General features: G+C 51.9%; 1 protein-coding gene across 1 annotated transcript; it reads left to right on the top strand.

The window, feature by feature from the left end:
- Nucleotides 1-1,196: 1,196 nt before the first annotated feature.
- On the top strand, nt 1,197-10,070 carry PEX26 (peroxisomal biogenesis factor 26). Its single transcript, XM_082849812.1, has 5 exons — nt 1,197-1,662; nt 2,700-2,840; nt 3,284-3,579; nt 5,046-5,192; nt 7,562-10,070. Exons 1-5 carry the CDS (start codon nt 1,448-1,450, stop codon nt 7,663-7,665), a joined length of 903 nt encoding a protein of 300 aa, XP_082705938.1. The 5' UTR covers nt 1,197-1,447; the 3' UTR covers nt 7,666-10,070.
- The last annotated feature ends 6,048 nt before the right edge of the window (nt 10,071-16,118 follow it).

Genomic DNA, 16,118 nt, shown 5'->3' with positions numbered 1-16,118 from the left:
TGACCCCACCAACGGAGGCCAGTCCTGAGCTCAAGGGCCACATTTTCTCTCTGCTCTGCTCCAGCCTTGGCTTTACTGTTAGAAAACAAAGTTAGCTGTCGGCCCTGTTGTCACGCCCAAGCTCTCTTCTGTATTTGGTTTATCTCTCCTTAGCATTTATCACCACCTGACATACGACTGTATGTACTTCACTGGTTCACGTTCAATTTTGTTTCCTTTCACCGTATGGAAACTCCGCAGAGGCAGCTATTTCTGCCTTTGTTCAGTGGGACCCTCAGTGTTTAGAACGAGGCCTGGCACTTAGGCGGTTAGGTGTCTGTGGAACAAGTGAGTCCTGGCTTTATCACCTTCTACGGTTATGGCTCCACACTTCTCAACCGCAGAGTCTGATGCATTTAATGCTTCTGCCTCAGCTTTCCGGGAGGACTTTCTGCAGAGAGCTGAGGGCCCAGGCGGCTGACCAGGGAAGGGGAGGCCGACGCGGGCAGGTCCTGACCCTGTGCCTAGCCTGGTCCCTCTCATCTAATCACAAGCGGACCCGCTTCGAGAGACTTCAAAGGTAGGAACTGGGAGGAACCGAACTGAGGTAACACAAACCTGGGAGGCCCCCAAAAGCCTGAGTGAAGCACAGAATATAATAATAAATGTCACTTATGTGTCTGTGTACAGCCACTTAATAAATACTATCGCAGCCGTAACGTATGGAATACTTACTCTGTCCCAGTGCTTTACTGCAAACTGCATTACACACTGTACGGCTGTTTTCCACGAGCTCTCTACTTGGCCTGAGGTATGGAGTCTCAGTGTGGACTGACCGGGAGCCGGGCGGGAGCCCGGCGGAAGACGGCACACAGACGCCCTTTCCCGCCCGCTGCCCGAGATGCGTCCCCACAGCAGGTGCCGGAGAACCACGCCTACGCCCGCACCCCGTTGGGCCTCAACTCCAACAGCCCGCGGCTTCCGTCGCCGGGCTTCCTCCAGCTGCCACGACTTCCGGGACGCGGCATGCCGGGGCTTGTAGTCCGCAGTTCCTAGCTGCGCCGGGAGGGCGGCCGCTTCGGGAGCCGGACTACAACTCCCAGAGTGCCCTCGCGCCGCCGAGCCCCGAGCGTCGGTGGGAGCTGCGCGCGCAGCGATGTCGCTGGCCGCGTTCCCGCACCAGTGCTGGCGGCTCTACAGCTAGAGAGGCCAGGGAGCGGCCCTCCGCGGGCCGAGGGTCCGAGTCCTTGTCGTGGGGCCGGGTGTCCAAGGACGCATTGCTCTGCAAATCCGAGGGCGCCAGGCTGTCCCGCGCCGGAACCGCAGGAGAGCCCAGCCGCTCCCCGCTTTCCTTCTCGGGGCGCGGCCTCGGGGAGGCTTGTGGGCCAGGCTGTGCGTACTCTCCCTCCTCCCCAGGCCGCACCGGGTACCCCGCAGCCCGCAGAGGGCGGCGGCCTGGCGCCCGCCCATGAGGAGTGACCCAGCGACTTCCGCAGTCCCCCTGAGAGGGCTCGGGGGGCCCCTGCGGAGCAGCGAGCCTGTGCGCGCCGCTCCGGCGCCGTCGGCGGCCGCGCTTCTACTGGAGGAGGCGGCCGACCTGCTGGTGGTGCACCTGGACTTCCGCGCGGCGCTGCGCACCTGCGAACGCGCCTGGCAGGGCCTGGCGGAGGAGCCGGCGGGCGCGTAAGTGCTGGGCTCGGTTCGCCTCCGGGGGCGGTGGGAGGGGCGCCAGACCCCAGCGCTCCTGCTGTCCGGTCGCTCACGCCAGCCTTATGCCGTGTTTTCTCGCGGTGACTCTCCGGAGGCAGCGGCTCACCTTGTGCGGGTTCTCCGAGGAGAGAACGAGGCGCTGCCCAGTGAGGAGGAAGCGGTTGAGTAGTGTAACGGGCTTAGGGGAACCCACAGCCAGTTCTTTCTCCCCGTTCCAGGCTAGAATGCCTGACGGGAAGATAGAATCGAGTTGTTAAATCACTTCAGTAAGCAGGTGGCGAAGTCCTCTCCTAGGCGCACCCCTCCCCCGAGCGCTCTCACCTTGGCTGATAACTAGGTGTGTTCTGGTCCTGCTGAAGGATCGTATCAAAGAATCGAAATCTTGGTTCTGCCTTGCTCTTTCTGATGCTGCTAGCCTCTCCGGTAGCTGAGGGCATCATTTCTCTGTGGGTTGTAGAGTTGGATTGGGCCGCAGTAGGGAGGGGGTAGAGTCCCCAGAGAAGGATGGATGAACTGGGGAGCCCTGGCTGTGTGTTGAGGGGTCGGTGAAGGCTTGTTGCAGTAAATGCTGAAGGCTGTGATTCTGGGTGCTGCCCTCAGGCGGAGACCTTGCTCCTGCGCCTTTCTTCACTAAGCAAACTCTTAGCTTCAGCTCTCTTTCCACCCACACATTTGTGCTGCCCTTTGACTTTTTCCCCTCGGGAGTAAATGAACCCTTCCTGTTTGCTAACCCTGAATTTACCTGGATGCAGGGATGTGTGTTGGGCAGCAGCCTCTAGGTTTGCCTCTAGGTTTACAGGAACTTTTAGCTCCTGGGAAGAGGGCAGTTTTCTCTTGTGTTGGGGCCCATGAGAGTGACGGTAATGGTGAGGCCCACTGGAATGTCAGTGGCGAGGAGAGAGGTGATGGCTGCTGAGCTGGGAGCTGGCGAAGAACAGTCTCAGGGTGGAGGTGGGAATGGCAATGCAGGGGAACCACTTCTGGACTTGAATTGGCTTTTCTGCGGACAGCTGCTTGGAGGTGAAATGCTCTCTGTGTGTTGTGGGGATCCAGGCGCTGGCAGAGATGGATCGGTGGCAGGAAGTGCTGTCCTGGGTTCTTCGGTGTTACCAGGTTCCTGAGAAGCTGCCCCCCAAAGTCCTGGAGCTGTGGTAGGTCCTTAGGTCCTTACTGCTTCCCCACTGGGTCAGTGCAGAAGCAAGAGGCTTTTCCTGTCCTCTGCCGATGCAGCCCTGATATCTCCTCTTTTCCCTTCCATACCATTTCCCTTCAGATCTGATTCTTTCCCTGTCCCACCGCCCCCGACTTCAAAACATAACGATAAAAGATGTGGAAGGAGGAATTTAGGAAGGGGGAAGGGAAAAGAGGGAGGAGTAGGAGACGAGCAGTGGGGTGACAGAAGTGGGGTGTGTCAGAGCTGAGAGAGCTTCTTGCTTCTCCTAAGAACTCCTGGTTCTTAGCGTGTCAGCATCCTGTAGGGAAGGGCTGGAGGGCCGGGGGCCGGGCTGGGTAGGAGTGTGGTGGTTATGAGAAGTTAACAAACTGCGAAGAACTGACTGCTCTTTTTTCGGGGTTGGATTATTTGGGGCTGCAGTGTTCTTTTATACAGCAAGATGCAAGAGCCTGGAGCTGTGCTGGATACGGTCAGTGCTTGGCTCCAAGATGCTGACAACCAGGGCCTTCCAGAGTACAGAGCCTTAGCAGAACTTCACCTGCAGCGGGTGCTGCTTCCTCTGGGCTGCTTGTCGGAGGCTGAAGAGCTGGTGGCGGGCTCTGCAGTCTTCAGTGAGAAGCAGCGGCTGGACGCACTTCAGGCCATTAGCACAGCGAGGCAAGAGCAGAAACACGGACAGTCCGGCTCCGAGGAGACCCAGAAGCTAAACCAGGAAGGTGAGACGTTGTCCTTCTTTTTGGCCTCTCTACAGTGAAGTAATGGGCTTTCTCCTGAACCTTGGAACAGTTCTTTGTATGAGTAACTTCCAGATCACAGAATAAGAGACCTGTTGAGGTGCTTAGAAAGCCCAGCCCAGACCCTCGGAAGTTGGCAGTGAAAGGTGGGTGGCGCAGTCCTCAGACAGAACCTTGGCTTTTGTCTCCTGACAGCCACCTTCTCCTTGGGGTCCTGTCGTTAGGTCTGCCTCCACGGTGCTGGCCTGGGTGGGATGTTACTCCTTTAAATGCTGGCCCAAATGCAGACCCCGCTGAGGATAGCCAAAGGAGAATGAACAGCTGACATGGTAACTTGTTAGCTCGACTTACGGCATTCAGTTTGGGCCCCTGCCCTGCCTCCTGTGTGCCTTCCCTTAGCAGACCTCTCGCTCAGGGTCTTCTTCAGGGATTGACGTCTGCGCCGTTTCAGGGCCAGCCAGCTTCTGCCCAGTAGAGTGCAGCTCTATAAACGGTGGAAACCGCTTCAAGACCCAACACCGTGCACCTGGCTAGCAGTTGCAAGGGCGCCCTGCACGGGCAGGGATGCAGGGGGTGGACTTAAAGGCCCTCTACTGCGGACTCTTCCCCGGTCCCTGAAGCCTCTTCATCACCTTTTCCTCAAGCGATCGTCTAGTCTGTACATGAATACTTTCAAGGACAGAAAAGTCCCTGTCTCCTGACGCAGCTGGGGACAGTTCTTAAAGGAAGTTCTTCCTGAGGCTGAGTTTAACGTTTCCTTCTGGTAGTTTCTAACCCACTGATTCTTGCTTTTTCTGTTGGTAACACGTAGAATAGGCCTAATCTGTTTTACATGAAAGGCCCGTTAGGAGACTGAAGTCCTGTTTCCAAAGCGTTTTTCTTTCTGTGCTTTCTTTGTGAGCATGGACCTGCTGAGTTAGGATCACTTCTTTGCAAACAGGTTGTTGACTTCAGGGACTACACGTGACCCCCCCCAGACCCCCTGCCTGTCCACTGCCTGGGAAGGAGGAGTTCAGGGCTGGGAGGTAGTGTTCATGTTTGTACTCACGGTCCGAGACTGGAATTCTTCACTGTACCTATTAGGTGCCCTTTATTTTCTGCATTCATTGATCATCAGGAACTATTGCTCTGTGTAACTCTGTGCATACGTCTTAGGCCAAAATGCTGTAAAGTAGTCAGGCTATTAAAGAAGCACCAGACGTGCCAGGTTTCCCCGGCTGAGTAGACATTTCTGTCAAAGTCCTCTCGTAAGGAGGTGGTATTCTGGTGATTTAGTCTGTCCTTAAAGCACCTTTGGAGCTTTTGGAACTTCCTTTAGAACCACTTTATGAACTGCAGGAGAAAGCCAGTCTTGTTACCCTTTTGCTCGACTTTTATAATCAAGCTCAAAGCTCAGAGTCAGGGAAGCTGGTTCTTACCCTGAAGTTATGCTCCGTCTCCCCGGCCAGGCTTCTCCTCCCACAGGTTCCTGTCACTACTGATGTTGCTTCGCCAGCTTTGGGACTCTGCAGTGAGGCACTTCTTTTCCCTGCCCTTCAGAAAGAGCCTCCTGGCTGCCTTGCTTCTCTGCCTCTTGGTGGTGAGGTTTGATCCCGGTGAGTGAAGACGCCTCCCGCCCTCCTGGGAATGGGGCGGTTGACAGGGGCTGGCCCTTGGGAGCCCTCCTGGGGGTGGAGGTTTTCCCTGGTCTCTTCTGCAAGGAGGAGTTGGTGGACCCAAGCAGGAGCCAGCCCTGGAGAAAGTCCACTCTGCCCTGTTGACCCTGGACGTCCAGGGGTGAACTCTGAGGAGAGCCTCAGAGTTAAAAAAGAAAAACTTCATCATAATGTGTAAAAACTTTATGTTAATTTAAAACATATTAAATTGTAGAAATACAATTACAATAGAAAAATATATATAATATTTTAGAGAATATGGAAAATAGAGAAAAGTATAAAGGAGAAAACAGAAATCACCCATAAGCCTGCTACTGTAATGGTTATACTTAGTCTTTCTCTGGATATAGATGCAATTTTCTGTGTCATTAAGTATTCTTTTTTTTTCCTTCTAGTTGTATTGAGTTATAATTGACATAGAGCACTGTATAAGTTTAAGGTGTATAGCATAATGATTTGACTCACATACATCATGAAATGATTGCCACAGTATGTCTAGTGAACCTTTATCATTTCATATAGATAAATAATTTAAAAAAGAAAAAAATTTTTTTCCTTGGGATGAGAACTCTTAGGACTTACTCTCTTACCTTCTGTATCTAACACACAGCAGTGTTAATTATATTTATCATGTTGTACATTACATTCCTAATACTTATTTATCTTATAACTGGAAGTACCTTCTTCCAGTTGCCCATCCCCCTACAAGTATTCTTTAAAACATGGCTTTAGGGACTTCCTTGTTGGTCCAGTGGTTAGGACTCTGCGCTTTCACTGCTGAGGGCCCGGTTTGGATCCCTGGTCAGGGAACTAAGATACCGAAGCGCAGCCAAAAAAAAAAAATGTGTTTAAAGCTTTACCTGGCTGAATAATATTTCAGATTACAGGAACTTCCATAATTGATTTTACAATGCCCTGTCATTGAACATTTTGATGGTTTCTTACTCCGTTTTCTGCTGTGCTCTTTGCTGAGGGTTAATTCTTCAGACCCATAAGCACTGGGTCAGCGGTTAGGTGCTCACTCGTGGACTTTCCTGTGTCTTGCTCTGTGTGAGTTATGACCTAATCTCTACTCATGAATTTAGTTTTAGGATTATGTAACTTTCAAAACTGAAAGGAAAACTGGAAACCCTTGTTTCAGTCCCTTCATTTTCTTTTTCTTTCGTTTTTGGTTGAGAAACCTAAGAACCAGAGAGAAAAGAGAAAAGATGACTCGAGAGTCACACAAACGTGTGTCTGTTGATCTTGACTTAGCCTTAGATCTCACCCGTGTCTGCCTCTTCCCTTTTTCTCGCTCAGGAGCCGTTTCTGCACAGCTCAGGTTGTCCCTTTGACCCCGTGGCTGAACACTGAGCAGGAGTTCCCTCTGAACAGCTCTGTTAGGCCTCAGGGAAGCTGAGGAGAGTTTGTGTTCATTCCTGTCCACCATCTGACCTTTGACTTTGTTCCAGAGGCGTCGAAACTTTTTTGTGGTTCTTATGAGTCCTTCAGCCTCATAAGCCCTGGTCTCCTGAGTGGGTACAGCAAGGGGCCGTTTGAGCTTCTTCCATCAGGGAGCCCCGGCTGTGGTCCCACCCTCAGGACAGTCTTGACTCAGTGCAGAGGTGGTGAGAACCCAGGGCTGGGCTGCAGTTAGAACTCGGCAGAGAGGATGTAAAGAGGGTGGACTATAATGGCTTTCTTAAAAGTAACATTTTTTTTTTTTTTTTGGCACGCCTTGTGGCATGCGGGATCTTAGCTCCCCGACCAGGGATTGAACCTGCGCCCCCTGCATTGGAAGCGTGGAGTCTTAACCACCGGACTGCTAGGGAAGTTCCAGTAACATATTGCTTTTTAAGAAAGAAAAAAAAAATCAATTAAAAATCAGTAATTCAAATAAGGAAAAACAAACAAACGAAAACAAACAGCCAACTCAGCTCTCATTCAAAAGAGGTGGATTTTACTTTTATTTTCAATATAATTAACTTATGATAAAAATAGGTAATACTGTCACTTGGCTCCAAATTGAAAAGATACAAAAAGGAATGTCGTGAAAAGTCTCTTCCCAAATTCCTCTCCCCAGAGGGGGCCACTGTTACCAGTTTTTTGTGTATTAAAAAGTTAGGTTAAAACATAATAAATTTGGATCTTTTTCTGAGCAAGCTAGAGGTCACTGTAATCCAAGTGAAGAAAATACATCCCAGAGTCTATATCCTGGAGAAAGGGACATTCTTTCCTGTTGGGAGGGGAGGAGGGGCACCAGCATGGGTCGCTCCCCAGGTGGGAGAGTTTGGGTGGGAAGGGGCCCACTGACTCACCTCTCCCTGCAGCTTCTCCCGCTTCCCTGCCCTTCATCTACAAGCTGGCTCAGATCTTCCATCGGATCCGCAAGGCCGTGGCTTCTCCTCTCCGCCGGCCTCCCGTCCACGACTGAGTGGTCTTCCTGCTCACCTTGACCGCCTGGTCCCCAAGGCTGCCGGACAACAGAGCCAGTCGTCCACGGCAGCCTGTTTCTTGCAGCTGGATGGGCCCTGCAAGTGCGGCCAGCCTAATTCTAGGAGGAGCTGACCTGGCCCAGGCACTGTATCTTGCTGCCTGAATGCCCTCCCCTTTGCGCCCCACTTTGGCCGGCTTGGCAGGTGGTGTGGAAACAAGATGCACAGCCCTGCAGAGGCCCCTTGCACAGGAGGGGTTTGGGAAAGGAGAGTGCTTTGTCCTTGAAACATTTCATCTTCCTGCAAAGGCAGGGGTTTGATTTTTAAGGCCAGGGTGTTCATGAAGCTGGAAGTTCAGAACAAGGTCCTGGTGGAGGGACTTGGCCTTTCACTTGCTTGGAACACTTAACTCTGAAGGTCGCCCCCAGTGCAGGCCCTCCCCGGGCAGGGTGAGGGCTCCACAGTCTGGTCTGGTTTACCACTACCCCTCCCCGAGGTGTGCAGTGGGCCCATCTCTGCTCAGACCAGACATGGCTTCCTGAGCCCCTGGTGCACTTCTCACTGGGTGAGGGGATCTGGCCTGGTGCCTCCTGGGCTTCAGCTCAGATTTCCAGGTTGTCAGTGGCCAGGCGGGGCTCTGTTACACCGGTGTCTCTGCCCTCTCTCCCTCCTCTCAACTCCTCCCCCTGCCATGCGGTAGTTGCGCTTCGCCCGATGGTTGTCTCACCAGGTTCTGCCTGCATCCCTGCCTCCTTGGTACACGCCTTTGCTGGTTCCCCCCTTCTATGACCTGTTATTCTAGTTATATTCTATTGCTTGTATAACACACAAGTGTTTCTGCTTCTGTGACCATGAAAAGTAGGCTAGCCTCAAAGGCTGATGAGCTGAAAATGGAGCGGGGTAGTCAGGTGAGCTGGAAGCATGTGTGGAGGGGGTTGGGTGGAGGGAGGCTCTGCAGGCAGCGAACGATTTTATTCCTATGCGGGGAGGAGACACTGGGGCCCTAGCGGTTGAACAGCTGAAATGTTTCAGTGCTTCCTGTCAGTGGCCACAAGAATCCTACCTGTTTCCGTGTGAGGACATGCCGTCGGGTGGTGGAAGGCCTGGGAGGTTAGTCCTAGGGTTGGTCCGCCGAAGCTAAGAGTTAAGAGCCCTGCGGAGAGGAAGGGGGGCGACCGAGCTTTGCTCTCTATCCTTCAGGATGATTTTTAAAATCTGGTCCTGTTCACACCCTGGATAAAACTCTTCAACGGCTTCCCCTGGCCCAAGGGTAAAGCACAGGTTCTTGCTGTGTAGGCCCTTGGGCACTGGTTTTGGCGGACACCCCTACTTGGCGTGGGGCCTCTGATCCAGCCCAGCCCCCCATGGTCTTAGTTTTCTGAGCACTGCACCCCTCACACCGCTGTGCCTTCTGCACCTGCTGAGCCCTCTGGAGGCCCAGCTCCCCTTTTGCCTGGTGAGCCCTTTCAAACTTCCAGACTTACCCAAGGGTTGCCTCTGTGCATCCTTTCCTGGTGTCCCCTGCTCCAGGCCCCTGTTTGATGTGCTTTCTGTGTGGTGACCCCACGGCCTCGTGATTGTGGGGTTCTGTGGCCTCTCTGAAGCTGGGGAGTGTGGCTCTTCGCAGTGCTGAGTCGAGGGTAGATCCCTGCCCTCCCGCTCGCTGGCTGTGTGACTGTTGGAAAGTGATTTAACCGCATGTGTAAGTTGGTTCTTCCCTCACAGGGACTTGGGTGAGGAAATGAGCCTCTGGTGCGGTGTTAGCACATCTCCTGCTCCGGGTAAGAGCTCCCATGAGAGGTAGCTGTGTTCCCATTGCCTGGCCGAAGGCCGGGGGTTAGAAGGTGTTTAGAGGCATTTAAAAGAATAAGCGGATGTAACTGACATGACGGGAGGCCTCTGCCACAGGTGCGTGTGTGGGTTTGTGTTGTGGAAGCCCCGACTTTCCAGCCTCTTCTCTCGCCCCGGAAGCCCCCATGTGGCCCTGCTCTAGGCCTTGAGGGTCTCTGCTTCCTGTCTGTCTTGAGCTCCACAGCCTTGTTTGGCATCCAGCCCTCCTAGTCAGACAGGCACTCGGCCCTGCTGCTCGGGTGGCTCGGGCCGTTTCTGAGGGTGCAGCTGCTGCTCTGGCTGGTCCTCAGCTCTGGGCTTGACGAGGTCCGAAGCGAAAGGAGAGCCGCCTTGTCACACCAGCGCCTGTGGTGACCAGTGAGGTCGCCATGAGCTGCAGATGGACTTTGAGCCCGTGAAGTGTGGCTGGTCCATATGGAGATGTTCTGTAAACGTAAAATACACGCTGCTTTCAAACACATAGAACTACAAAGGTGGAAACTCGATAATTTTTATATTGATTGCATGTTAAAATGACAATCTTTTGGGTATATTGGGCTAAATAAAATCTATTACTGAAATGAATTTCACCTGTTTCTTTTCATTTTTTGGGGGGGCTCCCAAAATGTTTAATCTTGCACGGAGAATTAAATGTTTCTGTGGGCCGGCACTCGCCAGCACCCAGCACACGTCCGGCCCAGAGAAGCGGCCCATATAGTGGGGTCTGCAGACAGGAAATCTGGAAAGACCACCTCTTGTAGCCCCTTTGTGAGTTAAGGAAATGGGGACCCCAGGGTGAAGTGAGCCCCCAGGTGACAGCCTGCATGAGACCAGGGTCTCCTATCCACCCAGTGTCCCCTCGCTGCACACGGTGCCCTCACATGCCCGGAGGTCAGCCGCCGAAGCTCGCTGTCAGCATGCAGCTGTGTCTGGAAGGTACCGCGGCCTGAGCGAGTGGGCTGGTCCTGCAGGTTCTGAGAGGATACGACCTGGGTTCTGTGGCCGAGGGGCCGCTGGGGAGGCGGGGTGAGGTGACGAGGGCTTGGGCTGCGGTGGGTGGTCACCGGTGCGGGTGGGGAGCAGCGGAGGGGAGGATGCAGGGTTCTGCTTCTAGAAGGGGGTTCGGAGGGGCCGAGGGCGTATTTCGTGGCTTTGTGCAGATGACGCCGTGGATGTGTTTGCACGTGTGTGTCTAGACTGTTTAAAAACTATTTGAGGTTTACGTGTATAGTACAGAATTCAGAAGTCACAAAAGGGTGTTTGTGAAAAAGAGCGTCTTTCCTTCCCCGGCTGCCTGCCCCAGCCTACCTCCGCTGCCATCCGTATCCTCCCACAGCTAACGTCTGACACGAAGCTTCTCTTCCTCTCTGCAGAGGATGGCATCCTACACACACGTGCCACAGTCTTTTTAAAACTTAATTAATCTTGGATGTTTGTTCCGTATCAGCTGATGTAGAGCTGCCTTATTCTAACGAGTGCTCTGTATTCTGTTGCATGATAGGCTCACAGTATAAAGCCCGTACCCTTTCCCCTGAATGCAGTGAAGCCTGTCCACCCTCTCCTAAGCCCGAGTCTGAGATTAGCAGGTGGGGGTCACACCTTTGCTGTCTGCCTGCTGACTGCCTCAGCCACAGGGGAGCTGAGAGCCGGCCTCTCACACTCCGGACACTCCACTTCTAAACCGGGGCTCTTGCGTCCACTATTCCCCAGCTCCTCCTTTTCAAGCACCTCTTTGAAACTTTTCACATCCCCTTGTCACTTTTTCTACCATCCGATGGAGACTGACAGGCATCAGGTAATATTTGGAGACTTGGTTGAAAAACGAAAGGATTTTTGCGGAAGTACGTCAGCATAGAGAAGAGTCACTTTAACAGCAGCACCAGCATTATTGATGTGGAGAGGTTGCTTAGGCAGAAAACCAAAGTGTACGGTCCTTAGAAGGTAACCAGCAGCCTCACCCGCAGAGCTGCATTAAGTTCCGGAGAAAAGCACTGATGCTTTTATGTTAAGAGGCTTGTTTTCCAGATGCAACAGAGCGTAGTCCCTTCCTTGGCTCCTTGCTGCCTCTGAGGGCTCTGACTCTGCCCTTTCTGTTTCTTGGGCTGGTTTCCCTCTGCCCTTGGCCTGCGTGCTTGGAGGGAGCACACCCTCAGGGCTCTGCCGGCAGCTCTGCTCTGTCTGGTCTCCACCCCCATCTCTGACCTCACAGGCTATTTGTTTTTTATTTCTTCTTCTAGAGTTTCTTTGTATATAAATTTTTTCAAATTTGGTTATCGATCCCATTTTCTCCTGTTTTTAAATAAAAATATACACACTGTTTTATTCCTTTTTTATTTTTCAAAGAAGTGGCATGATTTTGAGGAATATAAAGGAATATAGGTTATTATAATGTGTACTTTTGCTGGTTTGGGTTCTAGCTCTGCTGCTGAATTGCTCTGTAACTTTGCAAAAAGCACTTAATCTTTAGGTCTCAATTTTCTTACCTTAAAGATGGGGATAAAATTTTTCTGCCTTATTTTCTTTACGATACTTTTGTATCATATGAGCAAAAGTCCACTGGAAAAAACTTTGAAAAGTATTAAGTGATACATACATACACGGGATGGAGTATTTAAAACACCACGAAATATTTACTATTATAAAATAGGATGGTTAAGTCTTTTTTTTGCGGTACGCGGTGTTGTGGCCTCTCCCGTTGCGGAGCACAGGCTCCAGACGCGCAGGCTCAGCGGCCATGGCTCATAGGCCCAGCCGCTCTGCGGCATGTGGGATCTTCCCAGACCGGGGCACGAACCCGTGTCCCCTGCATCGGCAGGCGGACTCTCAACTACTGCGCCACCAGGGAAGCTCGGTTAAGTCTTTCTGATAAAATAGGTCTAAAATATTTGAAATAGGTGCGTGAAATAGGTTGCACAGACACTGACTTTCCATATGGGCACATTTAGTTGGATTAAGGAAGACTAATGGCCCACTAGGGATCTGTGTCTAGTTACACAGGCAAATGCAAATCAACGCTTTCTCTCCTCTTTTTAAAATAATCAGGACTAGGCCAGGAAATGACACGCCCTCTGCCTCACCTTTACTTCAGGCCTGTGGGAGGAGGAGGGTGGGGCTGGAGAGTGGGCTCTGTGAGAGAATAGTTGCTGAAGACAAAGGCTGGGGGTTGTGGTCTGAGGGGGTGGCTGTCTCAGAGGCGGGGAGAGTTCACGACAGGGAAGCAGGTGCAGGTGGGCACTCAAATTTTAGAGATGGATCTGTGAGCCGGTACTGCTGGGGTCAAAACTCTGACACCAAATTGACCAGAGTGAAAAATAGCTGGGGTCCAAGCCTGGCTCTGCTGCCACATGGGATGACCAGACTTTACTTTCAGATCTGTGAACAGGCCACGTTACTCATTATGTTTGTAAGACATGAAATGTGTTCATTCAAACAACCTTACTAAAAACCCCGTAGAAACATCTCCATCTTCTCTTCGATACATATGCCTATTGTTTGTCATAAACATATATCTAGTACTTTCAGTTCTGCGGTTTTCATTTAATATGATCATCTATTCAGTTTTCAGCATTGCTGCTGCTTTATGTATTTGTTTCCTGGGGTTGCTGAGACAAAATTAGCACAAACTGAGGGGCTTCAAACAACAGAAACGTACTCTCTCACAGCTCTGGAGGCTGGAAGCCCACAGTCATGGCGTCTCTCTCCGGAGGTCCTGGGGAGGGTCCTTCCTGCCTCTTCCAGCTCCCAGAGCTCCAGGTGTCCCTGGGCTTGTGGCTGCATCCCTCCTGTCTCTGCCTCTGTCCTCATGTGGCCGCCTTCTCAGTTTCTATGTTTTCTGCTTTTCTGTCTCTTTTAATGTTGCCGAATTTAGGAAACACCCTAATCCAGGTGATCTCATCTCGAAGTCTTAATTACACGTGCAAATGAGGCGACAGTGGAGGTTCCAAGTGGACGAATCTTTGGGGTCTCAGTTTTCCATTTTAGCAGCCATGTAACCCTTCCTACTGATGTGCTGGCCATTCTAGATCTTGCTGACATTTTGCTAATGTGAGCAACAGCTCTGCACAGACTGTGTGTACGAAGGCCATGTAACTGTTATTTTCCTTGTGGGTTATTTTCTTGGGATAGTCTTCTGAAGCAGATTTATGGCAACGGTGAGAGTGGTTTTCCAGCTCTTTTAACATGCTGCCAGGGTGTGGCCCAGAAAGGCTGGATGTCTGTGATACCCACAGCATTATGTGAAATATCTGGAAAACAGAGAAGCCAGCAATCGTTTCAGTGTCTGATAGGAGGCAGATATCCAACAAGTGAAGAATCAGCTGCATGCAGAGCACCAAGCCCTCAGAGAAGACCTGACCTGACCACCTTGCCTCTTCTGTGGTGCCGCTTTACCCCGCGCAGCTCGTTCGGTGCTTTCTGAGGGGCTGGCGGCTGAAGAAGACGGTCACCGGATTGGTAACAGAGCCTTGGGTGAGGGCGGGGGCTTCCCCTGGCCTGTGAGCCACTTGCCCCTGTTTGCGAAGGAGACGAGTTTTCTTAGTTCACCAAGCTCAGGGTTCTCTGCACTTCGCCTCCCGTCCCAGCTGCCTTGTATTTCTGCCGAGTTTTCTGTGCCTGACAGGTGATGGCCTAATGGGCTGCCCCCTGGGAGGTGAGCTTAGCAGGGATCAAAGGCAATGCCATGAAGTGTCCCACTTCTGACATCAGCCAGTTGGCGGGAGGGGAGCAAGGGGAGAATCAGGGCCGTTAGGAAAATGCTTCCATCCCCAGCTTAAAACAAGGCCACCCAGACCCTCCACGGTTGGTTTTGGAAGGGGACGCGCCTTGGAGAAGGGTTGGCTGGACCGTGTGTCTCCACATCTGCGCCTCTAGATTTCAGTGCCGCAGCCGTCCGCCCTCAGAGGGGAACCGCTGCACCCGCGACCCTGTGGCCATCGATGCCCCCTGCCCATCCAGCGCCCTGCAGTGCCTGAGACACAAGCGGGGAGTCCAGTATTCAGATGCGAGTGGTCTTACGGCAGGCGGTCACCGGAGTTAAATCCATGTGGCAAGTGCCTAAATCTAGATAGTCTGGTTATGAAACAGAGTCCCCCAGCAGCGTGGGCACCCGGGAAGTACCGGGTCTTCTTTCTCCAGGCACCCATCGCCCTCTGCGGTCAGCTCCACCTTTAACACCCACCCCTGGAGCAGCTAGACATTTGGCCTCCAAGTCTAGCCGAGCATGAGGACAGGCCTCTAGCTGAGGCTCAGTCTGGAGGTGATGACTAAGCATGGAGTCTGACCCCCTGAGTGCAAACCCCAGCTCTGTCTCTTACCAGCGTGTGATCAGGAATGACAGCTAACACTGCTAAGTTTCTGATTCTTCACCTGTAAAATGGGGGTGAAAAGAGTGTTAAGTTCAGGGCCTTGTTGCGAGGAGTAAAAGAGATAAGCACCCAGCACAGCATCTTACACACACAGTGCTCAGAGTCAGGGAATGTGTAAGGAACACACACGTTGTGAAGGCCGACCCCAGGGGCTTCCCTGGTGGTGCAGCGGCTAAGACTCTGCGCTTCCAATGCAGGGGGCTGGCTTCGAGCCCTGGTCGGGGAACTAGATCTCACACGCGTGCCACAACTAAGAGTGCACATGCCACAACTAAGGGGCCAGTGAGCCACAACGAAGGAGCCTGCCTGCTGCAACTAAGACCTGGCACAACCAAATAAATAGCTAAAATAAATATTAAAACAAAACAAAACAAAAAGACTGACTCTCCTCCTGGGGGATTGATAGGAATTATCCTACCTCCTACTCAGATGCGTGTGGCTCAGCACTTTAGGCATCACTATAATGATCGTATTGGAGAATACGACCCCATAGCACTAAATCCACACAAGAAGAAATAACATGGTCTCTGGAGTCCGGCGGATGTGGAGTGATCGCTTTACAAGGTCTAAATCACACTGGGAGGTTGCTTTCATGAATAGCCCAGACTTTTTTTTTTTAATCATTGCAAAAGCTAATTTATTTCACTCTTTTTATAAGAACAGAACAAACTCTTGATCCCAGTTGGGCCCAAATCACCTATTTTCGAGGCTGATTTTTTTTTTAATTTAATTAATTAATTAATTTTTTGGCTGTGTTGGGTCTTCGTTGCTGTGCACGGGCTTTCTCTAGTTGCAGCGAGCAGGGGCTACTCTTTGTTGCAGTGCGTGGGCTCCTCATTGCAGTGGCTTTTCTTGTTGCAGAGCACGGGCTCTAGGCACGTGGTCTTCAGTAGTTGTGGCACGTGGGCTCAGTAGTTGTGGCTTGTGGGCTCTAGAGCGCAGGCTCAGTAGTTGTGGCGCATGGGCTTAGTTGCTCCACGGTATGTGGGATCTTCCTAGACCAGGGCTTGGACCTGTGTTCCCTGCATTGGCAGGCAGATTCTTAACCACTGTTCCACCAGGGAAGTCCTCAAGGCTGATTTTTTAAAATCTCTACAGGGAGCAGGGAACTTTAAAGCTATTAGAGTAATGCTGCTCTCCTCTGTGAATAGCCTGAATTTGACTTCAGTTTTTCCACCTGCAAAAAAGGGGGACTGTGTTAGGGTTCTCCAGAGAGAGAGCACCCATGGGATATATGGAGACACACACACATGCGCGCG

The sequence above is a fragment of the Leucopleurus acutus genome (assembly GCF_964270905.1).
Source record: "Leucopleurus acutus genome assembly, chromosome: 11".
Lineage (NCBI taxonomy): Eukaryota > Metazoa > Chordata > Mammalia > Artiodactyla > Delphinidae > Leucopleurus > Leucopleurus acutus.
Note: the sequence above shows the minus strand (reverse complement) of the source record. Positions and strands in the feature narration are given on the sequence as shown.